Source organism: Cupressus sempervirens, chromosome 10, assembly GCF_028749045.1.
Source record: "Cupressus sempervirens isolate cs-2001-9-10 chromosome 10, ASM2874904v1, whole genome shotgun sequence".
In the NCBI taxonomy this organism is placed as follows: Eukaryota; Viridiplantae; Streptophyta; class Pinopsida; order Cupressales; family Cupressaceae; genus Cupressus; species Cupressus sempervirens.
Window position 1 is genome coordinate 518821289 of NC_143127.1, and position 20037 is coordinate 518841325.

At 35.3% G+C, this 20037-nt stretch overlaps 1 protein-coding gene across 2 annotated transcripts in view; it reads left to right on the plus strand.

The window, feature by feature from the left end:
• Positions 1-20037, plus strand: part of CERK1 (chitin elicitor receptor kinase 1) — a 130514-nt gene that overhangs the window by 24058 nt on the left and 86419 nt on the right. The window contains exons 5-9 of one of the 2 annotated variants that reach the window (XM_089807604.1): positions 7963-7977; positions 8282-8306; positions 9824-9852; positions 10924-10939; positions 12995-13146. In XM_089807604.1, the coding sequence (XP_089663730.1) occupies positions 7963-7977; positions 8282-8306; positions 9824-9852; positions 10924-10939; positions 12995-13146 (237 nt within the window). Of the gene's footprint in view, positions 1-7962; positions 7978-8281; positions 8307-9823; positions 9853-10923; positions 10940-12943; positions 13147-20037 lie in introns of both variants that reach the window. The other variant, XM_089807603.1, reaches the window with a different exon arrangement.

Consider the following 20037-nt stretch of genomic DNA (forward strand, 5'->3'; position numbering starts at 1 on the left):
GACAAGATGTGGTCGAGAATACTTTGCAATGTCAAGAACACCGTTGCAAACCTTGTCATAGCGGGTCTCACCAAATCTTTGCCTTTTGTGGCCTTTCTCATCAAACTAAGAACCCATGGGTGATTATAGATATATTTAGTGACTCGCCTAGCATCTTTCACAACTGGACTCACCCAATCAAGTTTTTCTATGTCCTCCAAAAGAAGGTCAAGGACATGTGCTGCACAAGGTGACCAAAAAAGTGTGAGATGGCTCAATCAATAATTAGTTACAAACTTTCCATATTTACATCAAATCTAAATTGAATAATACCATAGCATTACATTCGTGATTCATATTGAACATAAAAAATTAAATTTACTTGCTGCCACATATGCTACTGCATTATCTGTGATGATTTGCACCACATTCTCTACTCCCACCTCCATGACAACATTCTCCAACATTAAAGCCAATATGTGTGCATTTTTCACTTTGTTGGAGGCTTCAACAGATTTCCACAACACCACATCATCTTTGCAAGCAACCAAAAAATTAATAATGGTTCTACTTCTTCCATCTATCCACCCATCAGATAAAATGGTGCAGCCATACTTTTTCCACTCTTCTTTTGGTCTTCTATCAATATTCTTGCCCTACGCATGGTCAAGCAACCTACAAAATTTAGGTGTAATAAATTGTTAGTAAAAAATAGGAAATAGCAATTAAGATTTAAAATATAACAATGAACTGAAGTGAGTCACAATTATTTACAATTGCTAAGTAGTAAAATACTATCCTTCCACTCATATCCTTGCGAGTAGGCGGCTTGTACCCTTTGCTTGATATTGAAATTGCATTCACCAAATTCAACCAATAGAGACCTATCAGCCGCATTTGAAAATCCAAAAATCAGTTGCTGCAATATCAGTTTGCTCATGCACCTCCTTGAACCATCCAGTGCTCTCTAATGATGGCTATGATCCAGCTGTGTTCATAGGCACAAAATAACTCCCTATCCCTGATGTGGATGGTGATGAAGAACTAGGAAATGTAGAAGAAGTGGAACCGGCAAAGAGGCATTTTGTTTGCAGATCCGTGGGCCACGAAGAGATCTTGGTATGTTCTCAAGTGCTTCTTCTTCTTCTTGCATATCAAAAGGAGCTCCTTAAGATTCAGCTATGGCTGCCCTCATAGCTAATTTCGCCCTCTCCCTATTCAATTTTTTCTCTTCAGCAGTTGCAAGTAGGGCATTGATGAATCTTTTTTCTTCTTCAGTTACCTTGAGACAAGGATTTGAATCATGTTTTTTAATGCCTGCAAGGTGGTATTTGAAACGGTTTATGCCTCCAGAAATAAGTTTTTCACATGGAATGCATATAACCTTCCCAACATCATTTGGAGCTTCATAGGCATACTGCCATGCCTTATCTCTTGCATTTCTAGGCCGATTGCCTATATATCCATGAATAAACAAAGTCAGAACAACTAGGGTTTGTTTTTTGAAAATCTTACATATTCTTCAAATGATTCAAAAAAACGTAGACATAAAATGGTTTTAAATGATTTGAATTCATTTACAAGCAACAACAAAAACAATAAAATATTTTTTAAAACTATAAAAAGTTTTCCAAATACGATAAGAGGAACATACTTGGAAAGAGATTTGTCTTCTAAAACCGGTTAGAATCCTCTACAAATCCCACTCAAATCCACCTTGAATCACTTGCAATCAGCTAAGAATGCCTCCAAACCTTCTTCTCTCCACACCTCAAGCCTCTAGAGTGCACAAACGAAACAAACATAGGAAAAAAAAGAAATTTTTACCCTATATTGTGGTCATAGCGCGCGGGTTTTCTAATTCTGACAGTCATTGCAAGTTTTAATGAAAAACTCACTGATTACTCGGCGAGTTTTTTGCTTGGGCCGAGTTTTCCGTTCCTGTGAGTTTTTTCGGGAAAAACTTGCTGAGCTGAAAAACTCGGTGAGTGTGTCAACTATGGTCTTAACTATAATATCTTGAAGGATCTGACCCAGAATCTATCAGATCCATCTTTTTACGGACACATTATGTTATGCCCCTTTTTATGATATTTGAGACACTACAAAGATTTCTATTATCCTATAACTTAATCAAATTCTCATTGATTTCTAATTCCAATTCCAGATGCCAAGTAGAATGAAAATAAATAGCAATTCCAAATGCATACGCTGAATATAAGGGAAATATGTATTAATTCCAAATGCATATGCTGAATATAAGGGAAATATGTATTAATTCCAAATGCATACGCTTGCAGTCACTGAGAAGTTTGCATAATAATAATTACAATAGTGGTGTCTGATATGACAATGGGAAATTTGCTGAATAACCTGAATTGCTGTCTCTGATATGTGTTGTTGATCCACGCTGCATGTATAGGTCAATCTAATGACAATGATATCTCTAATGGCAGAGATATCAAGTACAATAAATAATGGAAATTGTACAGGCTATGTCTGATCGGTCTTTATCTCTATGTGCTGTCAATGTCTCTGATATATGTTGAATCGATTATGCTTCTGGATTATGCTGTCTCTGATATAAATATAAATACCTGCAACTTTGATTGCGGTTAGCAATCAGTTGCTATCAGTTGAGCGATCCTAAATGGGACTGTTATATATTTAATTCAATATTAAATGATGTCTTCTTACAATGATACGATCTCCACATATATACTTGATTGATCGAGTGAAGAGGTACGATGGAATAGTGACCTCTCACCATAATAGTAACAAATAAAGAGTCACTGTTCTGTAGAAGTTGTGAAATCCACCTTCACAAAACCCAAAGAACACTTGCATGCAAAAAACCTGTTACATGAAGAAACCCAAAAACATAGAGGTGCCCTGAAAATAGGACAGATTATTATTCAGAGATGGATTGAACTAAAATACAACGAGATCAATCCTTATAAAGGAGAACTAAGAAACTCTAAAGGGCACATTAATAATTACAATAATTATTAAATGCCTAAAATGCATACCTAAGTTAATCTTAAGAGAGGATTAAAATGTGACTTAATTAAAACAATAAAGTGAAATATCCTTGACATTAATACCCCCACTTAAGATGAACTTCGGGAGTAGCTACAAATAGAGTGCATGAAAGCAAAATGCAACTACAATGCTAGAAAACAAACTTGGGTCTCAACAACAAATCCATGTCCAATCACAACCAAATCCCTGTGAAGTGGAGAAAAAGAGAAAATCACATGGGGAAATCTCTTCTCCAAAAATCGATAACCTGCCGCAAAGAAGCACTGGAAGAACACTAGTGGAGTAAAAATGGAATCCTAAATCAGCAGTAGATGAATAAATGATTTCCCCAATAAGAGGAAATGACATAATGAGAGAATCTGGAAGCTATGTGTATCTCGATGCCGATGCCAAACTATGACCAAACTGATCCATTGGAGCAAGTACCATGAAGATTCGAGAACTTCAAACATAAAATAAATGGTCCTCAAACTGAGATGTGATCCAATGAGTATCTGATGTGATTTAGGATCATTAACTATAGGCTCTCAATCTAACTTCACAAAACCCAAAGAAAACATGTATGCAAAAAAACTATAACATGTAGAAACCCAAAAATCATGGGAGTGCTTTGAAAATATGAGAGATTTGAATTTTCAGAGGGGTTAAAATATAATGAGACCAATCATTATAAAGGAGATCGAAGAAACCCTTAAGGGCAATATTGAATGCCTAAAATGGATAACAAAGTCAACTCTTAAGAGTGGAATAAAAGGTGACTTAATTAAAATAATTAAGTGAAATACCTTTTACTCATTATTCATACATTATTGATTGGAATAATCAAGATGATTATTGGGGTGAATGCCATTAATCACATGTTTATTTATTGTTAATGCTAGCCCAATCATGAGAATCGGCTAAGTGACAATGTGATAATTGATGGATTGGCTAGGTGTGAATACACATGATATTGCAATGATATATGGATTGGCGAAGTATGGTGGCATATGAAAATGCAATGTGCGTTAGTTGACATGTTGTCTACCATTCTGATGGCCAGTGTTTTAATAAAGGTTATCCTCCATGTTTGCATTGATATATTGAATTCCTTTACAGATTTCTCATAAATCTTGTGCCAAAGATGATTAGTGGAGTCTCCATAAAGCATGATATTCAGTGATTTCTATCCATGTTGAATATGACAATCACTAATATAGTAATATGGTATGTTAGTATATTCCATTGCTGGATCTGTGTAAATCATGGTCGATGCTATAAATTATGGCTGAAGCTTTTCTCTGATAATACGTATCATTGTTTGTTCTTGACCCAATGACCATGGGCTGCGTATTGCCAAGCTTTTCAACATCCTTTACTCTATCTATGCATTTACTGTTCTGTTTTATTTAAAATATGTATTAAAGATCGATACTCATGCTTTTGAGAGATGAAGGCCACAATCCTTTCTTAGTCGCTCGGTACTCTAGTTTCGACTTATTTTATGTTTCCATAAGTTACAATCTTTAATTAAAATTTATTTTAATTGTATTATTAATGTTCTGAATTTTGGAACATTACACATTAAATTAGTTTAATAAAAATAAACTTCTTATATAATCAGATTTTCATTTCTCTGTAAACCCACACCCTAGCTGACTTGCACTAATTAACTCAGTAATTAAAAGCTTACATATGTTTATGTTGTTTGCTAGAAGTAATTTGTTTTAAGTTTGAATTTGACGTTTCTCTGAAATTCTGTATTTTTCCTTGTATGGATTCAGTTTTCCAAACTTGGTAACTTTGGATATAATTGACTGTTATAATATTTGATTTCTTTAAACATATGCCTATTTCTCATGCATTTGTGATAGTTTAATCACTGTGTAGTTTACAACATGGCATCCAAGGAGGCCACAAAACCTGATATTGAAATTTAATGAATGGAAAGGATGCAAAATAGTCTTTTTTATCATAGTTATGATATATAAAATCAAGATTTAGTAGATGCAGTAGATCTAGAAGATGCAATACAATGTCATTCAAGTTTTGCTTCGATTTTACCAAGATCATATGCATTAGCTTTAAGTGATGTTGAAAATATAATGATATTGATGCGCATGCCATCAGTTGACCTAGTTATATTTTATTTTTTGTGCTGTCCAAGGAATTCTTTTAAGAGGAAGATGGTTGTTTCTATGTAATGAAAATTATTATTACCAATGCATTGCTACAAAGTTACTTTCATCCACTAACATCTGTTCTTAAGATTGGAAGATGTTTTCTGAACCCCTGCTGATAATATTGGGTTACATTGGCACTAGTATGTTGGCATCAATTCTTATCATTTAAATGTAGTCAGGGATATAAAGATTCTGTTTCTATGATGATGCTAGAAGGCGTTAACAGGTCTAATAGAATTTGCAGTGTATCTAAATATATACTACATTGCACTACAGTTTTCTCTTAGGCTGTGTCAAGAGTGGAATTCACCATCTATTATTAATCCATAGTTTTATAGTCAAGAAACTGGATACCAACAATTCCCGATAACCCCTCTACAGACCCAATGGAGCTGGTCCAAGCGGCACTCTTCCAATACCTTCTCCAGTTCTGAATAGCATTATGTTGTTTGCTGGGTACAAAGTCCTTTTGTCTTTAATAACAACCACAACTTGTCTTCAAGAGGACCACCCTCTTTTGCGATTATGGAAGCCATGATGACGAGAATGGGATTTGTTCTCCAATGTCCTTATAGATGAACCTAATGACTAATGAGTTGATTTGAACTTGACAAACTTAGCTATAGACTTTCCTTTCTCCCAACAGATTCATATTTCAAGTCCATTAAGGAAGGGCCGATGCTAATTCAAAATAATTATTGTATGGCCCCAAATTTAATAATAATATCTTTGGTCCCCTATTCTACTTTATTGTTTAAGTTTTATATTTTGTTGTGAACCCTTTGGGAAGTTTACTGAAGCCCATTTGTACTGCTGAGTTGGTAGTTGTCATAGGTATGTGAATTTGGTATTTTAGTTGTGATTGTGGATTCCAATTGGAGTTATGTTGTCTGCCATTTCAGAGGTGAAAGATCCTCCCTACTCGTCATCTGCAGTTTCGGTGGGAGTAACTCCTCACCCTATTCTTCTTTGCTTCCGAATCATTCTAATCTAAAGTGCTATCATTGTTAAAAACAATTTCTCTTGCATGTATGTATTTCCAGTCGAGTGTTGGCACATTGAGTTAATTAATTGTTATGGGTATCCATTGTATTATTGGTGTCCAAGCCAAAGTGAATTGGTGACTTAATTGTATCTGAACCATTCGGAAGAGGTAGTCACCAACTGGTATGGGAAGACCAATGTGGTTGCCTCAATACCATACGACTAGGGCGACATCAGGCTTGTGTTTGCAGAGAAAGTGAAACATCATGTGGGTCCAACATTTGCCACCATGCCAACTAGTCATTGCTGGCTTGAGAGGTAGGCGTCTAACCCACCGTATGCTCAATCATCCATTTTTCCATACGAACCGACCGTCCTACTATACACCTAGTCATCTTGTTGTATGACCTAGCAATCTTGTCATACAAACTGTTAAATCTGTAACTTCAGTATTATTCTGATCTGATTGCACAAGATCATTCAGATCTGTTCTTGCATGAAAGGCCTATTAATACTTGCTCCTTGTCTAAGGCATGATCGGTGTCTCCCTTGGGTGATGATATTTAAGTCTGAAACTATACTAACCTTAGTTAGCTTGATAACAAACATTAATTATCTTCCTTTGGCACCGATTATGGGAAGTTAGGTAAAGGCCGACCTAGATAGGATCATGTCCCTTCAAGGGACATGCCCTTTGGTTACCTTATATATGTGGGGTTTGGTTGTAGTTAAAGGACACACAAACAAGTACAAGTCTGCTCCTTTAAGCAAGTCTGCCCCTTACGAATTAATGCAGAGATAAAGAAATTCAGAATAATAAATATATTATAGACATTTCTTCATACAAGCCTGATTAAGGAAGATTATCTTCAGCAAGCATAGAGTAAGGTATTATCTCAGATTTGATGACTTAGAATTTGCAGAAACTTTACACAAACCAAACAATCACACCATTTTTGCCACTCCTGTGCTGCATACTTAGCCAAACTGGGTTGTACATCTTGGGAGTCGTATAAATCGTGCATGGTATAGTGAAGGAGTTTGCTAGTTGTCCCGAGTCGAAACTTTACAATGGTATTAGAGCTATGATTCTGCCAGCCTGTCAGGGAGTGGTTGCAAGTGTACACTACAAAGAGGAGGTACCATTTTTGTTGATAGAATGGGGGGAACCACATGATCTTGCCCCTAATGTCATGACATTGTTAAGGGAGCTAACTAGAAGCCAAGAACAGCTCGACGACACCATGGTTAGAGGGGAAGAACGACATCAAATCATGGAGATGTTGCAGAGATTGGCAAAAGAGAAGACAAACAGAGAACAAAATGGACACCGTGATAATTTTGTCATAAGGAGAGCAAACCCTCAACATTCATGCTCTCAACTGTTGATGATGACATTTCCACCTAGAGTTGAAGCACCTCATAGACCTCAAATGAAATATAGGCAAGGTAATTCTCTCATCCTTTGATGGATCTAGATCAATCTTCCAACAAGCATGGGTATAGAAGGTAGACACATTTTTTGCCTTAGCCCGATGTCAGAGGATGAGGTATCCAAACTTGCAACCCTTCACTTTGAAGGGATCACTCACAAATGGTGGCATTATGGAATGGTTACCCTCGACCACGATCAAATAACTTTGTATGCTGAATTCACAGAGGCTTATTGATCGCTTTGACAGAAAGTATTGTGAACTCAACTTCAAGGAGTTGCCTCAGCTAAAGCAAATTGAGATGAACTGTTACATTACAAAATTTCAGAGATAGCGGTATTGGTGACAGATATTTTGGAGAGGAGACTAGTTGTGTTGTTCATGGATGGATTGATGGAATCCCTAAAGAGTTGGTTCAAAGGGTATAACCCCAACATGCTCATGGAAGCGATTAAGAAGGCTTGTGACATAGCCACATCTTCTTCTTTTTCCAAGGATCACACGCCTTAGCAACTACCTCTCCCACAAGATATTAGAGATGAGGAGCCAATGCAGAAGAAGCCTTTGATGAAAGAAGCCACTCGTTAGGAGCTCCAGAGGAGGAAGCTATGTTTCACTTGTAGGGAACCTCAGTGTCTGAGTCACCATTGTCTTGGCAAGGGGAAGATTCACTATATTGAGGTTCCACCTGACGATGAAGAAGAGAGTAAGCACCTAAAGTGCAAGAAATGAAGACTAATCATGTAGAGAGGATTGCCACACTTTTGCTACACTTCCGCAATTTTGGGATGTAGTATATTTCAGGTTCGTGGCACTTCAGGGGGAGTGAGTCACAAGCATGCTTAATAGCGGAGCCACACTCAATTCATTCGTTGTCACTAAGAGGGCTTTGCACAAGGTGGAGCATGAGGGATTTGAGGTCAAGGTGGTAGGAGGAACTTTCCTTCCCTACAATCATGTGATCCCCTAGCTAATAGCAAGGCCCCATGCAGTTGTGAGGCTTATTTTGTTTGGCAACCACTGCATAGTTTTTTTAGAGCTGAAGGCCCCATGGAACTGCTAATATGTTGCTAATTATTTTAATATTATTTTTTTATATAAAAATTGGATATAAATTTTTGCTATAAAAAGAAAATAAATAAATTTAGAAACCAAAAAGGGAGCAAAATAAATTTATGATGACAAATGGAGTTTTTTCAATAAGCAACCACTGCTTATTTTAAGCTGCCCCATTTCATTCATAGCTTATTTTTCATCCCCTAAATAATAGTTGCTCCATAAAAATAGAAAAAGATTCAATATTATCATATTTCCACAATTCTAATTCTCCATGGGAATGCTCCAATTGCTTAAACTTAGGTAGAAAATACTGATAAGCAGCAACATGGGAACATGGTATAAGCATTACGGATGATTTCTTTGATACATCTAGATGACAAAGATGTCATACTCGATATTCAATGGATAGAGATCCTCAAATGATACATACAAAGTTTCAAGACGATGGAGTTTTCATTTGAGGTGAATGACAAGAAGGTGGTGCTAAGAGGGATGTCAAATAGAGGGGTGAAGGAAATTTCAGCCAAGAAGATGGAGGCTATTTTCAAATGAGATAAGAGGCAGCGCATAACCTTGATACAAAAGAAAAGAAGATGGTGGTGGCCCATATTTGACACAAGATTCTTATTGTATGTGTTATACTTCAAACTTTAGAGGACTTTAGGGTTCATTAGTTGGTTGAGTACTCCAAGAACACCTTTTCATGCAAGTTGATGGGTAGACAAATACATGATGACAAATACAAGGTGATTGATGATGTTATCTACTACAATGATAAAATCTATTTGGTATCTGACTCAAAATTGAAGATCACAGAAGAAATTCATGATTCTCCCTTAGCAGGATTCTTAGGATTAAAGTTGTGATTGCTAGAGGGCAAGCAATCTCTAAGTGGGGAGGGTTGTAATGTCCTCAGTGAAATTAAATAATTTAATCAAAATTAACTATTGTATGACAAATAATAAAAGCTTTTGGGCCCCCTTTTATTTTATTAGTTAAGTTTTATATTTTGTCAGATCGATTGTTTGTAACCCTTTGTGGAGTTTCCCAGAGCCCATTTATAAGGCCGAGTTGGTAGTTGTTGAAGGTTTGTGAATTTGTAATTTTTTTTGTGATTGCGAATTCCAATTGGAGTTTTGTTGTTTGTAATTTCGGAGATAGAAGATCCTCCCTACTTGGCATCTACAATTTCAGTGGGAGTAACTCCCCACACTATTCCGCTTTGCTTCTGAATCATTGTAATCTGAAGTGTTATCATTATTGAATACAGTTTCATATGCATGTACAGATTTCCAATCCGCTTTGGTGCATTGGGTTAACTAACTGTTTAGTGTATCCATTTTACTATTTGCATCCAAACCAAGGCAAATTGGCAACTTCATCATATCTGAAGTGAGTGGAAAAGTTAGCTGCTAATAGGTATGGTTTGACCATTGTACAGTGGTGCGTGGATAGTGTGCCATACGGTCGCCTCAACACCGTACAACCAAGGCAGTGTCGGGCTTGTGTTTACAGAAGAAGTGTAACATTGTTTGGGACCAACATTTGTCACCGTGCCAACTAGTCATTGTCTGCTAGAAGAGGTATGTGTCCAACCCATCGTATGCCTAATCTTTCCGTATAACCCAACCGTCTTGCCATACAAGTTAAAGAGTCACATGTACGCCATTTTTGCCACTCCTATGCTGCATACTCAACCAAATCGGATGGTTCATCTTGGAGCCGTAAAAAGCATCTGATTATAGTGAGAAGTTTACCAGCCATCCCGAATCGGAACATTACAACCGAGGGCAAAGACCTTATGCTGACGGTTATCTTCTATGCCAAATTACCCTAACTGTTTGCACACTTGTACCTGCTCTAAGTAATGATTAAAAAATTCTTTGCAAGAGGACTCTAGGAACAAAATTTATACCTTCGTCATATAAAATCTCCTAGGTCTTTGATGAAGAGAAACAAAAGAAGAATAAAGTTTGCATTCTTACCAAGACATTGCAGGATTTTGCAACACCTTGAAAGAGAAAAAGAGAAAAATTGAGAGCTCTTTTAGGCTATGAGGTAGTTCATCCGTTGCATTGTAGCTTCTGAGTTCATGAAGACCATTCTGACACAGACACTGAAGAGGTGTGGAATATGTTGATCTGTTACCCCAAGAAATCCCAAATTGCTTTACATGGTTTTGAGTTCTTATCTAATAGCTACCACATGCATATCGTTAATAGGGTAAAAGTGCCCATCCCGCAGGACAGTAGCATCCCTGCAAGCAATTTCCTTCTCCAGGTTCCTTCTTTCTATACTTAACTTTTTAAATGTATCCAGTTAGCTTGGTTTCACAGCTGTGTTACTCTAGATGATTTTTCCCTTATCTAGGTTTATATTTTATGTTCTGCTAGATTATAACTCAGTTTAATTATAAGTAGCATCTATATTAGCACTACTGTCTTATGCATTCTTCTGATAGGCAAAGCATTAATTTCGTTTCAATTGTTGTATTCAATGGCAATGATATTTTCTATAATTCTACAAAAAAAAATTGTACTATCCTCTTAGGCATGACATTGATCAAGTTCATCCTAACACTTTTAACGTGTAAACATATTAGACTGAGCCTGTAAAATTGTTGTACTGGATGGAAGTGTTGTTCTCGTCCAGTGCTAGGAATCAGGTCCTCTAAAACAAGATGTACAAACTACAAACCCTTTTCCAATTTTTTTGATGTGTAAGATTTAAACAAGTTTTTAAGAGATCAATTCAAATTTATGGTGAAAACATATGATATCTGAGTTCTATCACTAATATTTCAACCCAGCTGAATTGTGTCATGAATGACAACTCAGCATTATTATCCTCAATGTTGGTGACAAGAGAGTCTGTGTTTGTGGGAATTGTGGAAGTTGTGTTTGTAAACATAATTGGACTTCATGTTATGGAATTGTAAGTACTGTTAGGTCATATGTAAGAAAACCCTAGAAGTTTGGTGCAACAGGGATCCGATGCATTAATTACTTTGTTCATTGTAGTGAAATCTCCATCTTATCACTAAAAGAAAATGGTCCAGGCTTTAGGATAAATACTAATCAATGAGAACATATCTTATCCAAACTGCCCCTGTCATCTAACTATAAAGCTTCTCTTTGGATCAGATTATATGGTTGTACAAATTGAGTTATAGCTTTTCAAGTGACTATCATTGCTGTAGGAATGATTACAAATATAAAGAGAATTGATGTCTATCCAAAGAGAAATATCTGTCAAAGGGTTGAGTGTATAATGTTGCTTGTCAAACATTGGAATCACAAATTCAAGGTCTATCAAAATAATTGATTAACTATGTTCAAGCAGCAAAGATAAAGACAAATAGGACTGCAAACTGAAATCATATCATTCTGCCAAAATTAAAGAGTTGGTGGAACCAATAGAGTGCAGTTTACTAGGTATATAGGAGAGGGATATAGTCTTTGGTAGCTTACTTTTGAGAGGGATATAGTCCGCAGTAGCTTCCAGGAGAAGAAAGTCTCTGGTAATCTTCAGAAGATACAGTATTGTCTAATCCTTATAATGGATACTGCATAATCTGAAATGTCAGTTTTATCAATTAATTAATGATAACAGAACATAGTTTAATCCAGAAAAAAAAAGTCATTCAAAAACTATTATGAACTGTGAAAGCATCATAATTTGTTTCTGAGCAAAAATATGCTTTTTAACCAGCTGGAAGAATGTGATGAATGCAGTTCCAGTAAGTGTTGGTTTGATGAGTAGCTCATTTCAAAGGAAGGTGAATTGATGTAATTAGACAATTCTTGGGGTTTCGTGGGTGAAGGGTGACATTGAGTATTTTGGCATATTTTTATTGAGCTGGAATGGAAAAAAAGATGCTTGTTTATTCTGTTCTATTAATCTATGAGTTTGATAACTTATTGCAAAAGCAGTTTTCGTAGGTGCAATTTTAGCTACAAAAAAGCACTTAAATAGCCTTTGTTTTCATGACAATATAGAACATAGATACCTCTCCCTTCAGTGTTTAATGTGCCTTATTCTTTGATATAATTATACAAAGAGTAAAACTTGTCTTTGTTCTAGATTTAGTGGCTGCTAACACTACTGCTAAGATAAGCATCAAGAAGAGGTCAAAGGGGGAACTGAATTCCACTTGTTTAAACAACCGTATTTGGATCCACTCATTAATGATATTTGCTTTTCACTGGTTGTGGAAACTTAATAGATTCTAGTGTCTTCTTAATTTTTCTGTAATTTTTAACATTTGACCATTTTATTTTGCAGGTGGCATGAACCCTTATGCTGGAAACATGGAAAACATTGCATTGACAGGAGGCGCATCGCAGGGGCTTGCAGATATAACTGTAGATAAGTCTGTTGAATTCTCTTACCAGGAACTTGCTGAAGCCACAAATGATTTTAGCATTGCCAATAAAATTGGCCAAGGTGGTTTTGGTGCTGTTTACTATGCAGAACTCCGTGGAGAGGTTTGTTTATCAGCGTTATTGTTGCTTATGTCACAATTTCTATGACAATTAGAACTTTGAGCCACATGATAATGCTCAAAGTGAGACTAGCCATGTTAAAATCATCTCCTTTTCCTAGTTCAAATTCTGAATTGAAAATATAAGTATGTAATTCTTTGGACCATATTAAATTTTACATTGAACTATTTTGAAACTTATTTTCCAGGGGTCCTCTGTTGAAGAGGACGTGTGAATGTGGGAATGCCTAGAACTGTGACCAAAATCTTATAAATGATATCTGGATAAGGAATTGGCATGGGTATGGGGATATGTGATGTGGAGGTTGTATAGAGGAATGAGAATTAAGGAAGCATCCCAGATTAAAACATTATAAGCTAGCTTGGAGTTGGTAATCTATAGAAGTACTTATTAAATGGAATGAAGAATTTTAATGATGTCTAATGAGATCAAGTGATCTAAACTCTAAAGGCGCAAAAGCTACAGCAATAATACAATTTCATATTTCTTTCTATGCCAGCTCTTCTATCATGAATCTTGATGAAGCCTTGACTCCTCAAATAGTTTATTTAGATTGTCCACCTTCAAAGAATCTTTAAATTGTTTAGGGATATTCTCATATGCTGCTCACTCTATTATGAAGTGCCACTTGGTTTCAACATCTTTTCTACAAAAGAACGAGTTCTGTCCTCCCAGTTTTCTTTGGGTGCAGTCCATCTACCCGTTTCACATCTGGGGTGATGAGATCTGATTCTCAGCAGTGCTAGTAAAATGAAGCTCCAATGGACATGGCTTGAAAATTAGAAGCCCACAAGCTCAGTTATGAACTTGTGCACTTCAGTTTACTACAGTTAGCAAGTTCTAATGAAACTCGTACATTTTTTCATTACCCTGAATGTTTCAGGTAGACTGGTTTGTATCGAACCTAGTAAGAAAGTAAGTAAATTTAATATAATGCCAGAAAACATACAAATGTATAAAATAATCTTTAAAAACTCCTTGGATTGCAGTTAACTGTCATGCTAAGTTATGGGTTTGGGTACATGGGTTTGTCATTTATTGGGTTGGACCTTGGTTATGTTACAAAATGTAAAAATTAAATATGCAATAGTTGCAATAGTTTTAAAAAATGTGAATTGTTCCAATTAATTACCGCTTGGCCTTTCTGCAAACTTTTTCCTCAAAAAGTCTCAAGTTTTTCAATTAATTACCCAGCTCAGCTTTTGCAATTTATTCACCATTAATTCCCAATCAAATCACAATGTTTTTCAGAATCCTGAATTTTAAATTGTGATTTTTGTATATGAAACCCGCATTTTGATCGATCCTGCTGACATTTATATCATTGTCTTTTATTTTCTGAAAATGATTTCGGCAATTTTTCATAGGTTAGGATGCTAACCCTAACCTGATTTTCCCCATTAATTGATTTTTTAAACTTTTGATTTACTGAGTGATTCCCAAGAAATAGTTTTGTTAACAAGTTATAGACAAAATAAATTTAACAATAATATCAACCAAAATAAAAAGTTAACAAAATTTTATTTGTAATATGAAATAATAAATGAGTTTTAGCATATGATATATCACATATTACTTGTTGACATTCAGAAAATTATAAATAAAGAAACTATAATAATTTGAATGGGTGACCTAAAGGTTAGTGAGACATATGACACTATATTAGTATTCTATTTATGCTTTTGGGTAAGATTGTATATGATTTTTTTAGCATCAACGTTTTGGATCATACTCAATGATCCATCATCAGGATGAGAGAGCAAAGACTGAGAAATAATAGGATGCAAACCCAGGCTTAATAAAAAGAAGAAAAGGAGAGGGGGCAAAAAGAAGAAGCACGCAGGGAAAATAAAAAATGATTAAAAACTAAAGATGAAGAATAAGGAGAGAAAGACTAGAGAAGAAAAGGAAAGAATAAATTAGGAAAATAGAAATAAGACAAACGAGTCAATCCCATATATATATATATAGGTAGGTCGATAGATAGATAGATATTATATTATGTATATAATATGAGAATATATACTAATCTTAATATACAAGATAATGTCTAAATATATGTATATATATAAAATCTATATGTATATGTTAATCTATATATACATATAGATTATATATATATATAAAGAGAAAAGGAAGCAAGGAAAAGAGGAGAGACCTGAAGAGCAAAAACTAAGCTAACGAGATAAAAGGAAGAGACTGGGGAAAAACACAAAATAAATAAAAAATGAATGAGAAAATTACAACCAAGAAACTAAGCAAAGAAACTAAATAAATATAGTGGCTATATATATATATATATATATATAGTCACATCCCTTAATTTCCTCCAGTAGAACTTAATAATAAATTAGATGAATCGATTTAATAATAATTTAAATTTATAATATAACTTATTATTAAATTAATAATTAATATAGTGAAGACATTCTTATTATAATATGATAATAGTATAATACAAGAAAAGGTAATATGGATAAAGGAAGAGAATAATATAACTAATAACATATGATATTTTATATTATATTTTCCATGAATAATAATCATTTTATATTCAGGGCAGTGTTTTTATCGATGATGATATGGAAGACTCAGACTGGAAGTCTGCCATGATGTTATGTCTGATCACGGGAGAAGATGGACAACATGGAATGCTGACTTGTGGACAACATGGAGTGCTGATGCACAATAACTATGGATTCACCGGCAGCACCATAACTATTAAGTTAGTAAGAAATTGATCATGATTACTATTACGTAACAAAAGTAAATGACAGATGTGTCCCATTCCAAGGGACTCTTTGTTCCAGATACATCATATAAGAAGGATACAATGATGTGGGGGGGGGGGGGGGGGGGGATATTCTTTTATATTAGACTTTACATAATGAGATGACTAGTGGTCCGGACAATCAGAACTTATGTCTTCTTCTCATAGCTGGAGCCGCACATTGAACAATTCTATTACATATTATTGAGCCTCTGTAGTATCGAATGCACCATTTACAATATAATATTCAGGGAGTATTAAAAACATGATAAGAAGGAGATAGCATAAGAGGGGAGGACTAAGCATCAATTAAGGGAGGAAAGTGGATATAGAGAGGAGATACACTAAGGGTAGACAGCATCGACTTTGATACACATTTGTCAGTGTGCATATCAGAGACAACGGCATACTACTGCCCTCATACAATAAACGTTGGATTACACGACTATTTCAGTAGGAAGAAAGAAATATCAGACCCTAACATCCCAAACACACATCATTTTCAAACATTTAAACTACAGGAGAACACTCAGCAGTCTTTGCATATTAAACTGATATAGGGGTAATACCACCAGTTTATATTTTTAAACATCATAGTGGATTACAAGCAATATCTATTGATATAAAACTGAACTGCCTTTTGTTGCAAGGTCATAACATTGCATTTAATGTTATAATTCTTTGGGAATAAGCGTAAATTGCATTCTTTAGAAGAGGGATAGTAGCAACTCATTATATTTTCCATTGGAGATATTATTATTACCAATAGCGTAAACCTGTGAGTAAGATCAACTATTACCATTTGTTTGGCCGAGGGAGAAAATTTGGTATATTTTCCTAAGGTAGTCGACAAGGGACATCTTAGTGGTATCAAAGCATAATCCTGCCATCTTGTGACTGAAGGCTAATGGAAACTTATGAGAGGAGGACAAATAGAACTACAATGAACGACTTAGCAAATGAGGTGAGATCCTATATGGAGCAAAACAACCAAACCAACCAAACTATTAGAGAGATGCATATTGTGGATTCGATTGTGTGCCATATTTTTGCATCAATGTTTCGAATCACACTCTGTGTTCATGTCAACCAAACTATATTGAATCGAATGGAAAAATCAAATCAAGCACTTCTCCAAGCATTGCAAGATATGGGAATACCAAGCAAGAGAGACTAGCTCCACTCACTCAGAAAATAATAATGTGTTTTCTGCAACTGGAATACCACAACCATCATTCTTATGCAGAGCAAAGCTACCAAGAGAAGAAGAGGGAATAGAATAACCAATGACTATAGTGCAAGAGCATATGCAGCTTTAGAACCTAACATTAGAGAAGTGGTATCTTTTAGAGAATTTTGTGATGATAAACAAAGGGAGACATCTAGGAGGACTGTAAATGAAAAACTCAAACATAAAATCAACAAAATAAAGATTCCACATTTTGATGGGTTGGAAAAGATTACACCACACCAATGGTTAGAAAAATTAAGCACATTTTTTAATTCTAAACCCCATGACAGAAGAAGATGCCTTGCAATTCACTATAGTGCATCTAGAGGGAGCAATACATGATTGGTGGACCCATGGGCGTATCTCATTGGGACATATAGATGTAATATCCTATGAAGAATTCTCTCAAAAGCTCATGAACAGAATGGTATTTCCAAAAACTAACTTAACTCAGACAAACTGGAACAATGGAAGGATATGCTCACAAATTCCAAGAGTTATCAGTTATGATTCTAAACCTTTCCCAAAAGAGACTCGCTCATATGTTTATAGAATGATTAGAAGACTCCACTAGGTACTCTGTTAAACCGCATGAACCCCAAAACTTGGAAGAAGCCATTAGAAAAGAAAAAATGGTAAAACCAAATCCTTCAAAAGAAAGATTTGAGAATTTTTCAGCAAAGATAGAACATAGAAACAATGACACGAGAAAAGATCATAAAGAAAAAGAATGTTATTACTGCCAAGGACAGTGGATTGCTGGGCATCAATGCCAAGGCAAGGACGCTTTCAAGCAAAAAGAGGACATAATGAAGAAAGGCCTATGCTTTAGGTGTAGAGAACCGTAGGCATCAGGACACAAGTGTAGCAAAAGGAATCAAATCAATAGAATAGAAGCAACATTTGAGAGAAATAAAAGAGTTGTATAAGAAAGAAAGACATGATCCCAGAGATCCCAATAGTATCCAAGCACAAAATGAAGGAGAGAAGTGATGGTCTTTTGAAGAAATTCCACTTGATGAACAAAGTTGAAAATGAATTTAGTAACTAATACTAGACGAGAAGGGAAAATAAAATAGAATAAGAAATTAGTAAATTTATTCACTTCCAATTAGTAAAATCTATTCCAAATCAACAAATAAGATGGTGAACCTTTGATTACCAAATTGAAGAAAGAAAATTTGTAATAAAACAAATAAATTAATGCAAAATAGTTATATTATTTACACTCAAAATTTTCTCGAAAAATTCCTTGTAGGAAACTACAGAGACTTGTTGGTTAACAGTTTGTCTTCCTTATCCTTTGGTTTATACCTGGACTCTTAACTTGCCCAATGGCCTATGGAGGACAAAGATGTTAACAACATAATGGGTCAGTGTAGTTATCTATCAAAGACCCCTGAATTGAAAGGTACAACTCCCTTTTGAATCCAAGATATGCAATGAATTTTGTTTCTCGGGTTTTGGGGGTATGCTCTTAATCAGAGAGCAAAAGAGGCAAATACCAAGTCGCTCAACACTTTAAACAACATTAGGCAATTGGAAGGGGATCTAACTCACAACATGCAATCTATATAGACCTACAATGCAATGAAAGGAAACATGCATAACTAGCTACGACAACAGGAAAAAGGAAGAGATGGCAAAATAGGTAATTCTTGGACTACACAATTGGATGATGTTTTGACAATACCCAGATTGTCTATCTCTCAGCTTCTCCACACATCAGTTTTTGACTTCCTCATGCAACTAACTATATTAAACACACAAGCTACGACATACAACACAGAGAACAAACGAGATGCTTATGCTAAAGAAAGTAAAACATACAATCTATTGTACGAAGGAGGCAAAACCAAGTTCATTTGTATTCATTCAATTCTCAACATTAGCATATTCATTCCATACACTATACTGAAGCTTAATGAACAACAAAACTTGAAATGGACTCAGAGTCGCACACAGTAGTCCCAGCTACAAGGGTTTGCCCCAAGTAAATTTTGCCGATCTTATCTTCCAAGGTTACATTTATAGGCCTTCTCAAAATGGCCGGTTACACTGGATGATTGCTTCGCAGAGCATCTCTGAACAGAATAAACTAAAATAGGACAAGCTTAAATTATTGTCCGTTACAGAGACTGACAAAATGCCATGAATGGCTACAAAAAGAAAGAGAAAGGGAAGAATAGACAGATGTCTGGAAAAGCATTAGAACATCATGTCATTTTTAGGAGTAACTGATTTGGCTCTATAGGCTTGTTGGTTATCAAAATCGTAAATTAGAATCATACGAGCCTTGCCTGCTCGATGTTGGGATATCTAATCGATTTTGGCCAACTTGAAAGGATAGATCAATTCGATCTAGATGCTCTGCACTTCTGGTTTTGCAAAACCAAGGCCTGTACCCCTGATCCTAGACAACAAACTTGAATCCAAGGACGTTTATAGTAGATAAATTCAATGCAAAGACAATCTCCTTAAATGGCAAGATTCTAAAGAAAACTTTTGGATTGCGAATGGTGAGTATTAGTCTTCAAAATTTGATTACTTTAATAGAGTTGCGAGTGCTGGAATACGATTAAAATTGAATTACTAAAACAAATAGATATTAAACCTTTAACATGAAAAGATCAAAATATTGCCAGCAAACAGATAGAGAAAAATGAGCAATTTAAAGATCAGTGCTGAAATTCAAATGGGCGATAGCATCAATATTATAAGTTCTCACATACAACTTTAGGATATTATGATATTAAATCTATGAACAATTCAATTATTGGGATGCGTCAAATTATTTCGTTTTATGCATATTAAGACCAGTCTATAATGTTTTAACTTTTAAAAGGACAAAATAGATACAAATAAAGAAACA